This window comes from Salmo salar, chromosome 12 (genome assembly GCF_965601325.2).
Source record: "Salmo salar chromosome 12, fSalSal1, whole genome shotgun sequence".
In the NCBI taxonomy this organism is placed as follows: domain Eukaryota; kingdom Metazoa; phylum Chordata; class Actinopteri; order Salmoniformes; family Salmonidae; genus Salmo; species Salmo salar.
Genome location: NC_138302.1, coordinates 15,877,229 through 15,896,579, shown reverse-complemented (window position 1 = coordinate 15,896,579; position 19,351 = coordinate 15,877,229). Strand labels below are relative to the sequence as shown.

Sequence of the window (19,351 nt, the reverse complement as noted above, 5' to 3'; positions counted from 1 at the left end):
AAGTCTTAGTTGACACTCATATGTGAGTTGTAAGATGTTTGTGTTTATCATAAATATGGTATAACTATGGTATATGTCCCTGTAGTTCTTAATCAAGTGTTTTGACAGGAAATTAGATCATGATTATTCTAGTCAAATCGGTCACATACACATATTTAGCAGGTGTTATTGGTCCATACACATATTTAGCAGGTGTTATTGGTCCATACACATATTTAGCAGATGTTATTGGTCCATACACATATTTAGCAGATGTTATTGGTCACATACACATATTTAGCAGATGTTATTGGTCCATACACATATTTAGCAGATGATATTGGTCCAAACACATATTTAGCAGGTGTTATTGGTCCATACACATATTTAGCAGGTGTTATTGGTCCATACACATATTTAGCAGATGTTATTGGTCCATACACATATTTAGCAGATGATATTGGTCCAAACACATATTTAGCAGGTGTTATTGGTCCATACACATATTTAACAGATGTTATTGGTCACATTCACATATTTAGCAGATGTTATTGGTCCATACACATATTTAGCAGATGTTATTGGTCACATACACATATTTAGCAGATGTTATCGCATACACATGGTTAGCAGATGTTATTGTGGGTGTAGGGAAAGACTTGTGTTCCTAGCTCTAACAGTGCGGTAGTATCTAACGTTTCACTGAGCAACTAGTCTTACTAGATGCTCTTATGTAGAGGGAGTTATAACTGTGTTACTATTAGCAACGTGTATGTGCAGAGTTCATTGGATCGCATGCTGAAGTAGAGTGAAATGTAGCCGTTAACAGGAAACCTGTTTACTTTATGTTCTGGTGAGGTTAGGGCTGTACATTTCCACTAACTTTCCAGAAATCCTACTGGGAAGATTCCCTGTCATTTGAATGGAGCTCCTCTGATCTTTCCGGTCTTCTCTCTACTGTTCTCTATCTGTCCAATAAAACCAGCAAAAACACAGCTGAAAAAGCAAGGCGTTACCTGAGCAGCATGTGCTTGACTGAGGTAAATACACACCTGGTGGAATTTCACACCGAGAGCAAAGCATCATGGGAGTGTAAACATAGTGTGGGAGGAGAAAGAGAGACCTGCACTAAACAGCAGCTCTGAGGTAAAGAGGAAAGTGTATGCACACAAAACACCTGACACAGCCATACACAGGTCTGGATAGGCCTACACACACCCATACAAGACAAAAGAACTCTGTTGCATTACATAACGTCCACAGCTTTTTATTCACGCCCTTTGCATTGGAATACAGTATATGGGAGAAACGTGTGTCTCAGTTCTGAAGACAGTGCAACACATGACAAGAATCACCCCCCAAAAAATACTCGATGGCCCCTTCAACATACATGACAGAGATCACAAATGTAGACCGTTGACTATCTAGGGTGCATCTCAATATTCTTCTGTGGCATCCTCACGCTCCTCGTCTCCTTTCCTTGAACCCTCGAGGCGATAGCAAGCAGCCAAGTCTACCAGTAAACTCACCAAAACTGACTACTATAGCACCATCTATTGGCGACTTGGATATTACACTCCTCAGCCGTCAATAGAGGTATATGACTTCATGTCAGTCCATTCAGCCTAGCAGCAGTGCCAAACACATTGTATACGTTCCAAATGCCACCCTACTCACTATACAGTGCACTACTTTAGACAGAGCCCTATGGGCCCCTGTTCAAAAAGTATAACACTACATAGGGAATAGGGCGCCATTTGGGAGACATAATGAACTTCTATCTAGCACAGCGAAACCAGTCAGAGCAGACAGAATAACAGAGTGTTTATTTGGAGGTGCTGGGTGCAGGGTGGTTGGGATGGTTGTTTCCTTTAGAAGGGGTTGGTTTCACCTCCGCTCCCTTCACAACACTCAGCCTCTTGTGGAGTTTAGTACTGGCTCGGTGAGTCACCTCTTCCTCTATCTTGTTCCTGATCGCCACCTCCAGGCCCTGGGGGGGAACAGCAGGGGACATGGGATTAGGGTACAGACACACAGATTCATTCATATATGACGTACATCATTGCCTAAAGAAAAGCATTCCTCACCTCGGGACATTTCAACGGGGGACTATCCAGGAAAATAAAGAAAAATAAGCACGCCACGTCTAAATAAATACATCTGCATTGATGCTCGTTTTTGTCCGTCAAAGTACAACGCACATCTACTTTTTCGGATGAGTCGCACGCGCAATAAGATGGACAATTTCTGGGTTCTGTCAGGGTCCAGGTTCTCTGAGAGGATTCCCTCTGCAGACAGTGCTGACTGTAGTGCATGTTGCCTCAGATGGTATGTCCCACAGAGACAGACAGACCGGAGTGGATTCTCCTCCGATGGTATGTCCCACAGAGACAGACAGACCGTAGTGGATTCTCCGCAGATGGTATGTCCCACAGAGACAGACAGACCGTAGTGGATTCTCCTCAGATGGTATGTCCCACAGAGACAGACAGACCGTAGTGGATTCTCCTCAGATGGTATGTCCCACAGAGACAGACAGACCGGAGTGGATTCTCCTCAGATGGTATGTCCCACAGAGACAGACAGACCGTAGTGGATTCTCCTCAGATGGTATGTCCCACAGAGACAGACAGACCGGAGTGGATTCTCCTCAGATGGTATGTCCCACAGAGACAGACAGACCGTAGTGGATTCTCCTCAGATGTTATGTCCCACAGAGACAGACAGACCGGAGTGGATTCTCCTCAGATGGTATGTCCCACAGAGACACAGACCGGAGTGGATTCTCCTCAGATGGTATGTCCCACAGAGTCAGACCATAGCGGATTCTCTAACCTTCCCCAAAGTGTTCCCATCATGGAGTTGACTTTGGTAGAGCTCAGTTGGTAGAGCATGGTGTTTGCAACGCCAGGGTTGTGGGTTCGATTCCCACGGGGGACCAGTACGGGAACAAAAAATGTATGAAATGAAATGTATGCATTCACTACTGTAAGTCGCTCTGGATAAGAGCGTCTGCTAAATGACTAAAATGTAAATGTAAAAAATGTAAAAGCATAGAGTTGGTGTAGGCGGTGGTTGGAGGGCGTTTCCACCGTCCCCCCCGAGGAGAGAAGGGTGCAGATTCAGAATTGGGATGTAGCCAGCTGGAAGAAGTAGAAGTGCCCATAAACCCAGGAGAGGGCTGAGACGAGAACACCATGCGGAAACGGTGACCACCTCCATTTCACCCTTTTACATTTTATGAGCTTTACACGCCAAACACACAAAAACCATATGGAAAATCTTCATTATCAAAAGGCATCTTAAATGACTGAAGTCCATTCATAACCAGTATGGGAGTGGATCTTGGAAGTACGGTGAAATGAGCGGTCACTTCCCCATTGTATACAAGTGGTAGCCCCCAGCCTGAACAGATAGAGTTTAAACCCTCTCATTATTCTGTAACGGACAGTATGGGCTGTCCTATCGCTGCTGTCTTACCTTCTTCAACTGCTGTTGCTGTACCACTTTAACCTTCTTTGGTGCAATCGTCCTCCCTGTGAAACAAGTGAGGGTGAGATTTGGGGCCAACAATAAAACCTCGGTGTAGATATTTATTAACCCCTTTACAAAAACACACTGTGGTTAAAGGGGCCAACAATAACAAAGCCAACACCCCGCCTCTGTTTTGGTAAAATGGTTGAGGGATGGTTCTGATGGGTTGAACTATGCTCATCATGAGCCATTTATAAAAGTTATATTCTCCAAGAATCGATGGCTATAACCTTACTTTAAAAGTCAAACAATGTATGTAGCAATTGCAGATTGTACCCTTCTGCCAAACAGATTCGTAACAAGTACTGTAGAAGTTAAGTAAAGTTTCCATTTGGAACAGCCCATAAAGGAGGTTAGCTAGTTGGCAAGGGAATAGAAGGCTGTGTAATCTTTGTGTGACTGATAATGCTATTACAAATCTCCCTATAAATAGCTCTAAGCTGCCCTACAGCTCTCCTTCACAAGTTGGCAGCAGGGCAAGTAAGTAGGCCTAAACATTGTGACAACTTTCGAATGTGTCTTGTTATGCACGTGCAATGGTATGCGATGCAATTCAAATAATTGTGTTATGATGCGTTACATTTGAGGGGGCGCCCTTGATAGTCTAGGTCCCACGCTGTTTTTCAATAGAAACTGTCTCCTCACTGAACCGTGTTTGAGCCAGCATGTCCGCTGCCACACGTCGCAAATACTTTTTGAGTATATATACGAAGTCCAGGCGAAATCGCTAGAATACAAGACATCAACCATATCACTCTGTACGTACCTCCTTTTCTGGGCCCTTTCTTTTTTTGAGGTTTCTTGGCTCCACCGGGCTGCGCTTTGAACTTCTGTTTACCTTGCGCCATCTTGCCTCGAAGCCGTTTTCACCGTCTTGTTCCAGACCGGATGCAGATGGGCGTTACAACATGGCATTCTGGGATACTGGAGGACTGAGGTGTGGAAAATACGAAAATGAAGTCTCTGGAAGATATTTTGAACTGAATCAATAAAATGTTTGAATTGTGACAATTTAGATAAATGACTTATTTAACATGTACCTTGACATGAAATGAATGTATACATTCGATAGGCTATCATTGTATGTACTAAGAAAAGTCCCACGACCTAAAATATACAGCACAGACAGCTGTGATGTTTTTGTTCACTCTTTATTGTACTGTCGTGAAAGAGAAATCTCTTCTTAATTCAGGTATGCAGTTTACAGCATTATATTCATATACATATAAAAAAACATCAATTTTTGAACTATTTCCACATGATACAAAACTAAACCCCAGTTATGAATATAAACAATAACATAACTACACGTAGAAAGAGGCCTTCTAATCGACTACACCCCCACCCACACTAATATCACCAGCCATGCTTCCTATTGGCTTATTCAAACACCCTGTCATCAGGACATTCTCCCGTTGGTTGAAATCTCAGAGGGAGGAGAAGTGACGATAGCGTTGTATTTGGCACTTAATTTGGCATCTTCCTCTCCCAAGACAAGACTCATTAGGCCATGTCCCGAAGTATCCACCCTTGCATACTACTTAGTATGAAGCAATTCTGCCCGTGCATACTAGTTAGTATGTTAGTGTGGTTATTGGGGACAGAGAATAAGAGGGAGGACAGATGGTTTCCTACAAGTACACTGGAGATTTACTGCATCTTAAGATACCCTCAGTAAAGAGAGTAGGAGATATTTTACACTATTCAATATGGTGCCCTCTGTCTAGATCTAGTATGTGTTCAAATGTAACCTTATTCCCTATATCGTGCACTACTTTTGACCAGAACCCTATAGGGCCCAGGTTAAAAGTAGTGCACTATAAAAGAAATAGGGTGCCATTTGGGACGCATCCCTGAGCCTGCTAAATAAACATATAACCTTTGGGTGACTAACTGGCAGCTAATTCCGATTAAACATAGTCTATCCTGACATTTTATCAGTGTGTGTGTGTGATAGTGCGCGTGGTCGAGGAGGCCTCTCAGTGTAGTCTAATTAACAACAGTTTTATCACTAAGAATCACGATAATAACAAAACAACTGATCACAGCCAAACAAGAGTAGCCTGGGTACCAGTCTGTCCGTGCCATCATTCCACTCTTTGTTATGCCAAACAATGCCCCGGAGTACAAGGGGTGAAATGTTAACACAGAACAGCATCTGGTTTCCAGTCAACAACAAAAAAAAGTCTTCATGATAAGAGACAAACGGATTCTCGTACCCTTTTAAAAAAGTTTTCAACGTAACAATCTACGGACGGCGACAAAGTTGCTACATTGTTCTCGACCGTTAAAACTCTCCCCTCTGATTTCTTCCAGTTCAGTTTCTCAAAATAAAAGACAAAGAAAGGAACCCAAAAACACAACAGTGGTGTTTGATCCTAGACCCTTGTGTGATTTGACAGCCATCAGCATCGTTGTGAGAGGAAGGGAGAGAGAGGGGTCAGTTTGACAGGGAGAGGTTGAGGATGGAGGGGTCCCTGCTCTACTGCGATTCTAGAATGTGGAACAGTTATGACACTACAGATTCTAGAATTCAAAATAATGTATTCTTTTTTGACAGGAAAGTTCTAGATAAGAATGCCTGGTATGGACCAGAAACAGTCCAAGGGACGAGGAGGAGGTGTGTTTAGAGATCAGAGGTTTCTGAATGAGGGATGATGGAGTAGTATAGTGGATGTGGGGGTGTTTCACCTTTGACCTTTCAGACTTGCCTGACAACTCAAACTTCTGTACATTTTCTCCTGCTCTATGTTGGCTACATACTTCAGTCAGACTGCCATCGTTGAAGTCGTTTGGATCATCTCTAACCAATCAGAGTATCAAAGCCAATGATGAATTTTCAAAATGCAGCTTGTCTGGCTCAGGCCCAACCTATCGGTTTGTGGGACCAATCGGGGGGGGGGGGGGTATTCAGATCCAGTCTCATTGCGGAGAAGAAACTAATGTCCGTGGGCGTGGCCTAGCGTTTCATTAGAGTAAGGCGTTTGGGTAGCCAGGCCACTTTCAGACCTCCTCTTACATTTTGAGGGGGGGGGGGGGGTTGAAGGGCTACGTTCCTCCCTGTTAGCCTGCTGTCCTGGGACCAGTCCCAAATAACAACCTATTACTCCCTCTATTGTGCACTACTTACGACCAAAGCTCTGGTCAAAAGCAGTGCTCCATATAGGTAATAGGATGCTATTCGGGAAGCACGCCTGTCCTGTCCTGTCCTGTCCTGTCGTGTGTGTGTGTGTGTAAGCGGTGGTGCTGGTGGTGTAAGGCATTAAGCAGTGCAGGCCCCTGTGACATTCAGTACATCATAGAAATACAATCTTTAGAACAAACATCACCATTCCGCATTCCGTTCAATTGTTGTTTAAAGCCGAGACTTCCATCTCGGCCAAGAGACGAGGGGAAAAAGGTTTTATTTTGCTTGCTTTGTTGTCCAGGCCTAATAACATGGAGATTGGTGTTGAGTGTATATATAGTGTTTCTGTGTATTCCGTGTAGTTCGATATGGTACACAGTAGGACGGTGGTTTTTAAACCTCTCCTCAGGGACCCAGGCCCACAGCTAGCTCACCTGATTCACCTTGTCAACTAATTATCAAGCCCTCCACCAGGTGAATCAGGCGACCTAGTTCAGGGCTACAACAGAATTGTGAAAGGTCTGAGGAGAGGTTTGCTAACCCTGTCAGTAGGGGACGATACGGTCCAGATTGGAACAGCGAGGTACAGACATTGTGTGAGGTATAGGGAGGTAGCCACAAGTTATACGCATAGGCTGACTAAAGAGGTTTCTATTGATAATGTAATATCAATTTGATTTGTTTTGGTTTGAATAGTTCTAATTTCAGTTGCTTTGGTAATGGTTGTGTCTCAAATGACCCCCTATTCCCTATATAGTGTACTACTTTTGGCACAGAGCCCTATTCCTTATATAGTGCTCTACTTATGGCTAGAGCCGATGGGCTATAGTCAAATAGTGCACTATATAGGGAATAAGGTGCTATTTGAGACTCACCCAATGTATTTTCAGCAATCAAGTGTCATCATGGGCTATCAATTTTCTTAAACTCACAATTCTATAAAAAAAATCTTTTCCAGAGAAAACTACATGTTAATATATCATATTTTGATTGGGTTTAACTGTTCCATTTGTCCTTCCAAACGTTGTTTGGAGAACTCTGTAGGCGTGTTCCCTGCTTGTATGGTCCTACTTATTGACATCTCACCTTCAGCACCCACAAAGTGCTCAAACAACTTCCAATAGACAAATGTGTTCACTAGTATGAACCCTGGGAGGGAAAACACACAGGCCAATGTTCTCTTCCTGGTTGAACACGTTTTGTTTTTGAAACAGAGGTCAGAATTTTTGTCACGCTACTCATTAACCAATCATTGTTACTGGTCTGATTTAAGGGCAGAGTCAAGCTGAGCGTTGACTGTGACTGCGGAAGCGAATTTTGTAGGAGGGAGAGAGAGAAAGAGAGGAGGGAAGAGAGAGAAGGAGCACAAGAGCTTCACACAGCGACAGGGATGTAGATCACTGGACAAGAGATGAACACAGGAGAGACCAGAGAGAGGAGAAACCAGAGAGAGGAGAGACCAGAGAGAGAGGGAGGGACAGGAGATAAACACAGGAGAGACCAGAGAGAGGAGAGACCAGAGAGAGAGAGAGAGAGGGAGGGACAGGAGATAAACACAGGAGAGACCAGAGAGAGGAGAGACCAGAGAGAGAGGGAGGGACAGGAGATGAACACAGGAGAGACCAGAGAGAGAGAGAGAGAGGGAGGGACAGGAGATAAACACAGGAGAGACCAGAGAGAGGAGAGACCAGAGAGAGGAGAGAGAGGGAGGGACAGGAGATAAACACAGGAGAGACCAGAGAGAGGAGAGACCAGAGAGAGGAGAGAGAGGGAGGGACAGGAGATGAACACAGGAGAGACCAGAGAGAGGGAGAGAGAGGGAGGGACAGGAGATGAACACAGGAGAGACCAGAGAGACCAGAGAGAGGAGAGACCAGAGAGAGGAGAGAGAGGGAGGGACGGGAGATGAACACAGGAGAGACCAGAGAGAGGAGAGACCAGAGAGACCAGAGAGAGGGAGAGAGAGAGGGAGGGACAGGAGATGAACACAGGAGAGACCAGAGAGAGGAGAGACCAGAGAGAGGAGAGAGGGGAGGGACAGGAGATAAACACAGGAGAGACCAGAGAGAGGAGAGACCAGAGAGACCAGAGAGAGGAGAGACCAGAGAGAGGAGAGAGAGAGGGAGGGACAGGAGATGAACACAGGAGAGACCAGAGAGAGAGAGAGAGAGGGAGGGACAGGAGATAAACACAGGAGAGACCAGAGAGAGGAGAGAGAGGGAGGGACAGGAGATAAACACAGGAGAGACCAGAGAGAGGAGAGAGAGGGAGGGACAGGAGATGAACACAGGAGAGACCAGAGAGAGGAGAGAGAGGGAGGGACAGGAGATGAACACAGGAGAGACCAGAGAGAGGAGAGAGAGGGAGGGACAGGAGATAAACACAGGAGAGACCAGAGAGAGGAGAGACCAGAGAGAGAGGGAGAGGGAGGGACAGGAGATGAACACAGGAGAGACCAGAGAGAGGAGAGAGAGGGAGGGACAGGAGATGAACACAGGAGAGACCAGAGAGACCAGAGAGAGGAGAGACCAGAGAGAGGAGAGAGAGGGAGGGACAGGAGTGGGAGGGGGTGGATGTGTGTGTCTGAGTTCCTGCATAATGTGTGTGTGAGACTGTAAAACGTGTGAGTTTGTATAACACTGACTCTGTGTGTGTGAATGTAACAAACTGGACTTCCACCTGATCTGTGTGTGTGAGGACGTATAAGTCATATGAGAGAGTGAGAGCAGGAATATTAAGGTGCAGTAGCGCACGGCGGCCAGCGGGTGGTGATAGTGCCGTCTACAGGGCAGTGAGACGGCCGGTGAGTGCTGCCTGCAGCTCCGAGGGCAGAAACACCCCCAGCTCTGTGATGATGCCCCCAGTTATCAGCTGGTGGGGGGTCACGTCAAACGCCGGGTTCCACACATCAATACCTGGAGAGGGAGAGAGGGGAGAGAGATTTGAGAGAGGGGGACAGTAGAGAGCGACAGAGGAAGAGGGGGAGAAAGAAGGGAAGGTGAATAAGGGAGGGAAGAGGAGGGGAGGGAGGAGGAGGAACACCCCAGGGAACAGCGTCTCCATTACAGGAGTGGATAATATAATTACTGTGATGTCACAGAGCCCCTCTTCTAGTTCTTTAATTAGAGACACGTGTCACAAGTCAATCAGCTCTGGAACATTCTCCAGAGAATACACTGTAACCACACCTGGAGATACACACACTGGTTATAGACTAGTACTAGAGCACAGAGACACACTGGTTATAGACTAGTACTAGAGCACAGAGACACACTGGTTATAGACTAGTACTAGAGCACACACTGGTTATAGACTAGTACTAGAGCACAGAGACACACTGGTTATAGACTAGTACTAGAGCACAGAGACACACTGGTTATAGACTAGTACTAGAGCACACACTGGTTATAGACTAGTACTAGAGCACACACTGGTTATAGACTAGTACTAGAGCACACACTGGTTATAGACTAGTACTAGACACACTGGTTATAGACTAGTACTAGAGCACACACTGGTTATAGACTAGTACTAGAGCAGACACACTGGTTATAGACTAGTACTAGAGCACAGAGACACACTGGTTATAGACTAGTACTAGAGCACAGAGACACACTGGTTATAGACTAGTACTAGAGCACACACTGGTTATAGACTAGTACTAGAGCACACACTGGTTATAGACTAGTACTAGAGCACACACTGGTTATAGACTAGTACTAGAGCACACACTGGTTATAGACTAGTACTAGAGCACACACTGGTTATAGACTAGTACTAGAGCACACACTGGTTATAGACTAGTACTAGAGCACACACTGGTTATAGACTAGTACTAGAGCACACACTGGTTATAGACTAGTACTAGAGCACAGAGACACACTGGTTATAGACTAGTACTAGAGCACACACTGGTTATAGACTAGTACTAGAGCACACACTGGTTATAGACTAGTACTAGAGCACACACTGGTTATAGACTAGTACTAGAGCACACACTGGTTATAGACTAGTACTAGAGCACACACTGGTTATAGACTAGTACTAGAGCACACACTGGTTATAGACTAGTACTAGAGCACACACTGGTTATAGACTAGTACTAGAGCACACACTGGTTATAGACTAGTACTAGAGCACACACTGGTTATAGACTAGTACTAGAGCACACACTGGTTATAGACTAGTACTAGAGCACACACTGGTTATAGACTAGTACTAGAGCACACACTGGTTATAGACTAGTACTAGAGCACACACTGGTTATAGACTAGTACTAGAGCACACACTGGTTATAGACTAGTACTAGAGCACACACTGGTTATAGACTAGTACTAGAGCATGGAGACTCTCTGTCTGTCTGTCTTACCCAGTGCAGTGCCGTATCCTGCCGTGGCCAGTGACCCTGTGTTGCAGTGAGTTAAGATAGTGACAGAGTCTCGGGGGAACACCAGACAGGATGTGTTGAGCTCCGTAGTTACCAATCTTCTTGTTGTCACTTGACACTCGACAGTGACATCACAGCATGTCCGCGCGGGAGCCAAGCACACTGCAGGATGGGCGGGGATTAGAGGAGAGGAGGGAGTGTGTCTGTCTCAAAGCAGTTTTCACTATCAATCTTCCCTTTAACTTCTGATCTACTCTTTAGTTTAGTCCACTTTCATGTTCTCTCTCTCTCTCTGGTCTCCCTCCCTCCCTCTCTGGTCTCCCTCCCTCCCTCTCTGGTCTCCCTCCCTCCCTCCCTCTCTGGTCTCCCTCCCTCCCTCCCTCTCTGGTCTCCCTCCCTCCCTCTCTGGTCTCCCTCCCTCCCTCTCTGGTCTCCCGCCCTCCCTCTCTGGTCTCCCTCCCTCCCTCTCTCTCTCTCTCTCTCTCTCTCTGGTCTCCCTCTCCATCTGGTCTCTCTCCCCATCTGGTCTCTCCCTACACCCATCCCCCCTCTCTCTGCCTACACCCATCCCTCCCTCTCTCTCTCCCTACACCCATCCATCCATCCATACACCCATCCCTCTCTGCCCTAACCCATCCCTCTCTCTCCCTCTCCCTACACCCCTCCCTCTCTCTCCCTACACCCATCCCTCTCTCTCCCTCTCCATACACCCATCCCTCTCTCTCCCTCTCCTACACCCATCCCTCCCTCTCTCCCTACACCCATCCCTCCCTCTCTCTCTCCCTACACCCATCCATCCATACACCCATCCCTCTCTGCCCTAACCCATCCCTCTCTCTCCCCTCTCCATACACCCATCCCTCTCTCCCTCTCCCTACACCCATCCCTCCCTCTCTCCCTCCCTACACCCATCCTGCCCTCTCCCCCTACACCCATCCCTCTCCCCCTACACCCATCCCTCCCGCTCTCTCTCTCTCCCTACACCCATCCCTCTCTCTCTCTCCCTACACCCATCCCTCTCTCTCTCCCTACACCCATCCCTCCCTCTCTCCCTCCCTACACCCATCCCTCTCTCCCTCCCTACACCCATCCCTCCCTCTCTCTCTCCCTCCCTACACCCATCCCTCCCTCTCTACACCCATCCCTCCCTCTACACCCATCCCTCCCTCTCTCTCTACATCCCTCCCTCTCCCCCTACACCCATCCCTCTCTCTCTCTCCCTACACCCATCCCTCTCCCCCTACACCCATCCCTCTCTCTCTCTCCCTACACCCATCCCTCTCTCTCTCCCTACACCCATCCCTCTCTCTCTCTCCCTACACCCATCCCTCTCTCCCCCTACACCCATCCCTCTCTCTCTCCCTACACCCATCCCTCTCTCTCTCTCCCTACACCCATCCCTCTCTCTCCCCCTACACCCATCCCTCTCTCTCCCCCTACACCCATCCCTCCCTCTCCCCCTACACCCATCCCTCCCTACACCCATGCCTCCCTCTCTCTCCCTCCCTCCCTACATCCATCCATCCCTCTCTCCCTCTCCCCCTACACCCATCCCTCCCTCTCCCCCTCCCTACACCCATGCCTCCCTCTCTCTCCCTCCCTCCCTACATCCATCCATCCCTCTCTCTCTCTCTCCCTACATCCATCCATCCCTCTCTCTACATCCATCCATCCCTCCCGCTCTCTCCCTCCCTCCCTACATCCATCCCTCCCTCTCTCTCCCTCTCTCCCTACACCCATCCCTCCCTCTTCCCCTACACCCATCCCTCTCTCCCTACACCCATCCCTCCCTCTCTACATCCATCCATCCCTCCCGCTCTCTCCCTCCCTCCCTACATCCATCCCTCCCTCTCTCTCCCTCTCTCCCTACACCCATCCCTCCCTCTTCCCCTACACCCATCCCTCCCTCTCTACACCCATCCCTCCCTCTCTACACCCATCCCTCCCTCTCTCTCCCTCCCTCCCTACATCCCTCCCTCTCTCTCTCTCTCCCTACATCCATCCATCCCTCTCTCTACATCCATCCATCCCTCCCGCTCTCTCCCTCCCTCCCTACATCCATCCCTCCCTCTCTCCCTCCCTCCCTACATCCATCCCTCTCTCTCTCTCTACATCCATCACTCCCTCTCTCTATTCATCCCCCTCTCCCTCTATTCATCCATCTCTCTCTCCCTCTATTCATCCCTCTCTCCCTCTATTCATCCATCTCTCTCTCCCTCTATTCATCCCTCTCTCCATCTCTCTATTCATCCCTCTCTCCATACCTCTCTGTGAGTTGTTCTGGGTTTTTCTCCATGCTCTCGTTCTCGGCAAACTCCATCAGTTCCCGGGCGGCCCGGCCCATATTGACGGCCGTGGGTCTTGCCGAAGTCAGGTGACACAGAGACTCCCGGATGAAGGTCACGGGGTCGTTGCCCCCGGCACCTGCGCGCAGCTCCACTGCCAGGCTCAGACAGCCTACGATGGCGATGGCAGGAGCCCCCCGCACCTGGAGGGATGGAGAAGGAATGGAGGGATGGAGAAGGAATGGAGAGATGGAGAAGGAATGGAGAGGGAGAAGGAATGGAGAGGGAGAAGGAATGGAGGGATGGAGAAGGAATGGAGGGATGGAGAAGGAATGGAGGGATGGAGAAGGAATGGAGGGATGGAGAAGGAATAGAGGGAGGGAGAAGGAATGGAGGGATGGAGAAGGAATGGAGGGATGGAGAAGGAATGGAGGGATGGAGAAGGAATAGAGGGAGGGAGAAGGAATGGAGGGATGGAGAAGGAATGGAGGGATGGAGAAGGAATGGAGGGATGGAGAAGGAATGGAGGGATGGAGAAGGAATGGAGGGATGGAGAAGGAATAGAGGGAGGGAGAAGGAATGGAGGGATGGAGAACGAATGGAGGGATGGAGAAGGAATGGAGGGATGGAGAAGGAATGGAGGGGGAGAAGGAATGGAGGGATGGAGAAGGAATAGAGGGATGGAGAAGGAATAGAGGGATGGAGAAGGAATGGAGGGGGAAAGGAATGGAGGGGGAGAAGGAATGGAAGGATGGAGAAGGAATGGAGGGGGAGAAGGAATGGAAGGATGGAGAAGGAATGGAGGGGGAGAAGGAATGGAAGGATGGAGAAGGAATGGAAGGATGGAGAAGGAATGGAGGGGGAGAAGGAATGGAAGGATGGAGAAGGAATGGAAGGATGGAGAAGGAATGGAAGGATGGAGAAGGAATGGAGGGGAGAAGGAATGGAGGGGGAGAAGGAATGGAAGGATGGAGAAGGAATGGAAGGATGGAGAAGGAATGGAAGGATGGAGAAGGAATGGAGGGGGAGAAGGAATGGAGAGGGAATGGAGGGGGAAAGGAATGGAGGGATGGAGAAGGAATGGAAGGATGGAGAAGGAATGGAGAGGGAGAAGGAATGGAAGGATGGAGAAGGAATGGAGGGGGAGAAGGAATGGAAGGATGGAGAAGGAATGGAAGGATGGAGAAGGAATGGAAGGATGGAGAAGGAATGGAGGGATGGAGAAGGAATGGAAGGATGGAGAAGGAATGGAAGGATGGAGAAGGAATGGAAGGATGGAGAAGGAATGGAGGGGGAGAAGGAATGGAAGGATGGAGAAGGAATGGAAGGATGGAGAAGGAATGGAGGGATGGAGAAGGAATGGAAGGATGGAGAAGGAATGGAAGGATGGAGAAGGAATGGAGGGGGAGAAGGAATGGAAGGATGGAGAAGGAATGGAAGGATGGAGAAGGAATGGAGGGGGAGAAGGAATGGAAGGATGGAGAAGGAATGGAAGGATGGAGAAGGAATGGAAGGATGGAGAAGGAATGGAAGGATGGAGAAGGAATGGAAGGATGGAGAAGGAATGGAGGGGGAGAAGGAATGGAAGGATGGAGAAGGAATGGAGGGATGGAGAAGGAATGGAAGGATGGAGAAGGAATGGAGGGGGAGAAGGAATGGAGGGGGAGAAGGAATGGAAGGATGGAGAAGGAATGGAGGGGGAGAAGGAATGGAAGGATGGAGAAGGAATGGAGGGGGAGAAGGAATGGAAGGATGGAGAAGGAATGGAAGGATGGAGAAGGAATGGAGGGGGAGAAGGAATGGAGGGATGGAGAAGGAATGGAAGGATGGAGAAGGAATGGAGGGGGAACCAGACATCATGTTGGAATTGAGCCTTTGAACATTTCTTGTAATCCTCCAGGTAAACCAGAGGGGGAGGACCTGTGTGTCTATCAAACTCTCTCATTGGTCTTTATCATACACCTGTCTCCTCCCATCTCTCCTGGCCTGCTGGAACCCCCACACTCCTCTAGAACTCTCCTGTCCAGAAGACCTTGTCTTGCAGTTAGCTGGATGACTGAAACTATGCAGTACGAGGCAATACCAGACAGGACCATATGCAGGCAATACCAGACAGGACCGTATGCAGGCAATACCAGACAGGACCGTATGCAGGCAATACCAGACAGGACCGTATTCAGGCAATACCAGACAGGACCGTATGCAGGCAATACCAGACAGGACCGTATGCAGGCAACACCAGACAGGACCGTATGCAGGCAATACCAGACAGGACCGTATGCAGGCAATCCCTGACAGGACCGTATGCAGGCAATCCCTGACAGGACCGTATGCAGGCAATCCCTGACAGGACCGTATGCAGGCAATACCAGACAGGACCATATGCAGACAATCCCTGACATGATGTACACACACGCCCAGCCCTCTAACCACTAGCTACCTGCCTGCCGACACAAAGCAGGGGATAGTCAGGACACACAGACAGCAGGACAGTGAGTGGTGGTGTATGACGTCACCAGTGTGTGAGATCAGCGGCAGATCGGTATCATCCATCCCCAGGGACACTACTATTACTATCACCATGACGACATCCTACTGTTTAAGAGGCATTTCATCACAGGTCTGAAGCTCAGATGTATTGCATCTCAGTGTGTGTGTGTGTGTGTGTGTGTGAGTGAGAGAGAGAGAGACAAAGAGGGAGATGAAGAGAGGGTGTCTGTATCAATGGAAACAGGTTTATAATGAAGAATAAAAAGAAAAGAGAAGCAGTCTGTGTGACGATCAACAACCGCTCTGATAAAAGCCGTCGCCAAATACTAATAAATTGTCAACAAGCCGCAGAACACCGACTGCAGGCGCGAACAAAACCCCGGGAATCGGTCATTAATAATGCATAGACAATCTTTACCGTGACAGCAAGAGAAAGGGAGCGAGGGTGGTGGGCGTTTTCATGGTTGGGTGCGGATACCTGGCACGGTGGTTTTGTCGGTGGCACGGGTTAACGTTAAACGGTAAATAAATAATTGGATCCATTGTCGCTTAGGATCACGTTAAATTGACAAACCGGGCCGGTGGCTGGTAAAAACGAACGAGTGACACACTGTGTATGTGATCCAACCCCGACCTTCCACACCAGGGCCGCTATTCCATGCAATACGGCGCTGCGGACGGTAGTAATCGGTGGAAATAGCAGGGACGGTCAAAACACACACAGGCCCTGGACTTCAACAAAGAGCCAATCACAGGCCACAAGCCCGTCGCACAACACCGTCCAGATATGCGCTGTGACAGAATCGGGAGCAGGGTGCCCAGATCACACTAAATATACACCCTGTTTGACACAAAGACACCCGCAGCCAGCATAGCTACACACACTCTGGTGGAAACACTGCTAGCTAGAAACACACACGGGGAGGTGATACGTAGTGAGGGTGGAATAGGAAAGGAAACGAAAGAGGAAGAAGACAGAGTGAGTGATATTTCTTGCCTTCATGGACTTGATCGCTTCATAGCCGTCCTGCACTGTGCGGACCTCGTCGAACACAGTTTCCTGCGGTAGGAGCAGCTGGTTAAGAATCTGCAGAGATCCGGCCCGGTAACGGATCGCCTCGAGCGTCATGACCCGCGAACGAGATGGATCGGATGGCACAACACACACACACTGCTCCCGGTTGCCGTTTCGAATCGTCGTGGGTTGGTAGAGGATAAAAGTGCTGGAAAATGAATATTAACTGTCTGGGGAAAAAAGACAGGGGGAGCTCAGAAAACCTCTGTCTGACACACATACGGAACCACGTGCTTACCCCGGCAGGAAACCGACCCTGCCTTTCCCAGCTCTGTCCACGCCCACCTCTCGCGCTCTTTTTCGGCGGTGACAGGCCTTCACTCTTCTCCCCCTCCTCTCTCTTCTCCCCCTCCGTGTTGTTTGTAGAAATGTAGCGTTCAGATCAATTGTATTAGCATAACTGGAGGAGTTGAGCCGGTGCTCTTTCTTACCCTTCAACAATGGAGCAGACTGCAGCCTCATCTCATCTCGGGGTTTATGGAGAACGAAGGAACAAATACTGAAGCCATTGTCTATAGTCCTCTCTCTGCAGCTATAGAGCTACACAGATTATGCTGTACAGACGAGACTAGCGCTATAGTGTCTGAGCTATATACAACATCATAAACCTCTCTGTATAGATTGTACTATAGTCATCTCTGCAGCTATAGACTGTACTATAGTCCTCACTGTATAGATTGTACTATAGTCCTCTCTGTATAGACTTTACTATAGTCATCTCTGCAGCTATAGACTGTACTATAGTCCTCTCTGTATAGACTGTACTATAGTCCTCACTGTATAGACTGTACTATAGTCCTCTCTGTATAGACTGTACTATAGTCCTCACTGTATAGATTGTACTATAGTCCACTCTGTATAGACTTTACTATAGTCATCTCTGCAGCTATAGACTGTACTATAGTCCTCTCTGTATAGACTGTACTATAGTCCTCACTGTATAGACTGTACTATAGTCCTCTCTGTATAGACTGTACTATAGTCCTCACTGTATAGATTGTACTATAGTCCTCTGTATAGACTTAACTATAGTCCTCTCTGTATAGACTGTACTATAGACCTCTCTGCAGCTATAGACTGTACTATAGTCCTCTCTGTATAGACTGTACTATAGTCCTCACTCTATAGATTGTACTATAGTCCTCTCTGTATAGACTTTATTATAGTCATCTCTGCAGCTATAGACTGTACTATAGTCCACTCTGTATAGACTGTAGTATAGTCCTCACTGTATAGACTGTACTATAGTCCTCTCTGTATAGACTGTACTATAATCCTCTCTGTATAGACTGCACTATAGTCCTCTCTGTAAAGACTGTACTATAGTCTTCTCTGTATAGACTGTACTATAGTCCTCTCTGTATAGACTGTACTATAGTCCTCTCTGTATAGACTGTACTATAGTCCTCACTGTATAGATTGTACTATAGTCCTCTCTGTATAGACTGTACTATAGACCTCTCTGCAGCTATAGACTGTACTATAGTCCTCTCTGTATAGACTGTACTATAGTCCTCTCTGTATAGACTGTACTATAGTCCTCTCTGTATAGACTGTACTATAGACCTCTCTGCAGCTATAGACTGTACTATAGTCCTCTCTGTATAGACTGTACTATAGTCCTCACTGTATAGATTGTACTATAGTCCTCTCTGTATAGACTGTACTATAGACCTCTCTGCAGCTATAGACTGTACTATAGTCCTCTCTGTATAGAGTGTACTATAATCCTCTCTATATAGACTGTACTATAGTCTTCACTGTATAGACTGTACTATAGTCCTCTGTATATATTCCTCTCTGTGTAGACTGTACTATAGTCCTCACTGTATTGACTGTACTATAGCCCTCTCTGTATAGACTGTTCTATAGACCTCCCTGTATAGACTGTACTATAGTCCTCTTTGTAAAGACTGTACTATAATCCTCTCTATATAGACTGTACTATAGTCCTCACTGTATAGACTGTACTATAGTCCTCTGTATATAGTCCTCTCTGTATAGACTGTACTATAATCCTCTCTGTATAGACCGTACTAGTGTCCTCTCTGTATAGACTGTACTATAATCCTCTCTGTATAGACTGTACTATAGTCCTCTCTGTATAGACTGTACTATAGTCCTCTCTGTATAGACTGTACCATACTCCTGTTTAGATAGTCATCACTATATAGACTGTGCTATAGTCCTCTCTGTATAGACTGTACTATAGTCCTCTCTGTATAGACTGTACTATAGTCCTCTCTGTATAGACTGCACTATAGTCCTCTCTGTATAGACTGTACTATAATCCTCTCTGTATAGACTGTACTATAGTCCTCACTGTATAGACTGTACTATAGTCCTCTCTGTATAGACTGTACTATAGACCTCTCTGCAGCTATAGACTGTACTATAGTCCTCTCTGTATAGACTGTACTATAGTCCTCTCTGTATAGACTGTACTATAGTCCTCTCTGTATAGACTGTACTAT

General features: G+C 47.4%; 2 protein-coding genes across 2 annotated transcripts; both read right to left on the bottom strand.

Annotated features, from left to right (window-relative positions):
- Window positions 1-1,230: 1,230 nt before the first annotated feature.
- On the bottom strand, window positions 1,231-4,436 carry LOC106564249 (UPF0390 protein zgc136864). Its single transcript, XM_014130294.3, has 3 exons — window positions 4,280-4,436; window positions 3,460-3,515; window positions 1,231-1,969 (listed from the first exon to the last, which is right to left on the bottom strand). The coding sequence occupies exons 1-3, from the start codon at window positions 4,359-4,361 to the stop codon at window positions 1,805-1,807; spliced, it is 303 nt and encodes a 100-aa protein (XP_013985769.1). The 5' UTR covers window positions 4,362-4,436; the 3' UTR covers window positions 1,231-1,804.
- A 4,985-nt stretch (window positions 4,437-9,421) lies between these two features.
- LOC106595563 (methylthioribose-1-phosphate isomerase) lies at window positions 9,422-17,162 on the bottom strand. The gene is made up of 4 exons (XM_082958425.1): window positions 16,800-17,162; window positions 13,292-13,515; window positions 9,824-9,828; window positions 9,422-9,555 (listed from the first exon to the last, which is right to left on the bottom strand). Exons 1-4 carry the CDS (start codon window positions 16,929-16,931, stop codon window positions 9,422-9,424), a joined length of 495 nt encoding a protein of 164 aa, XP_082814551.1. The 5' UTR covers window positions 16,932-17,162.
- Between the last annotated feature and the right edge of the window lie 2,189 nt (window positions 17,163-19,351).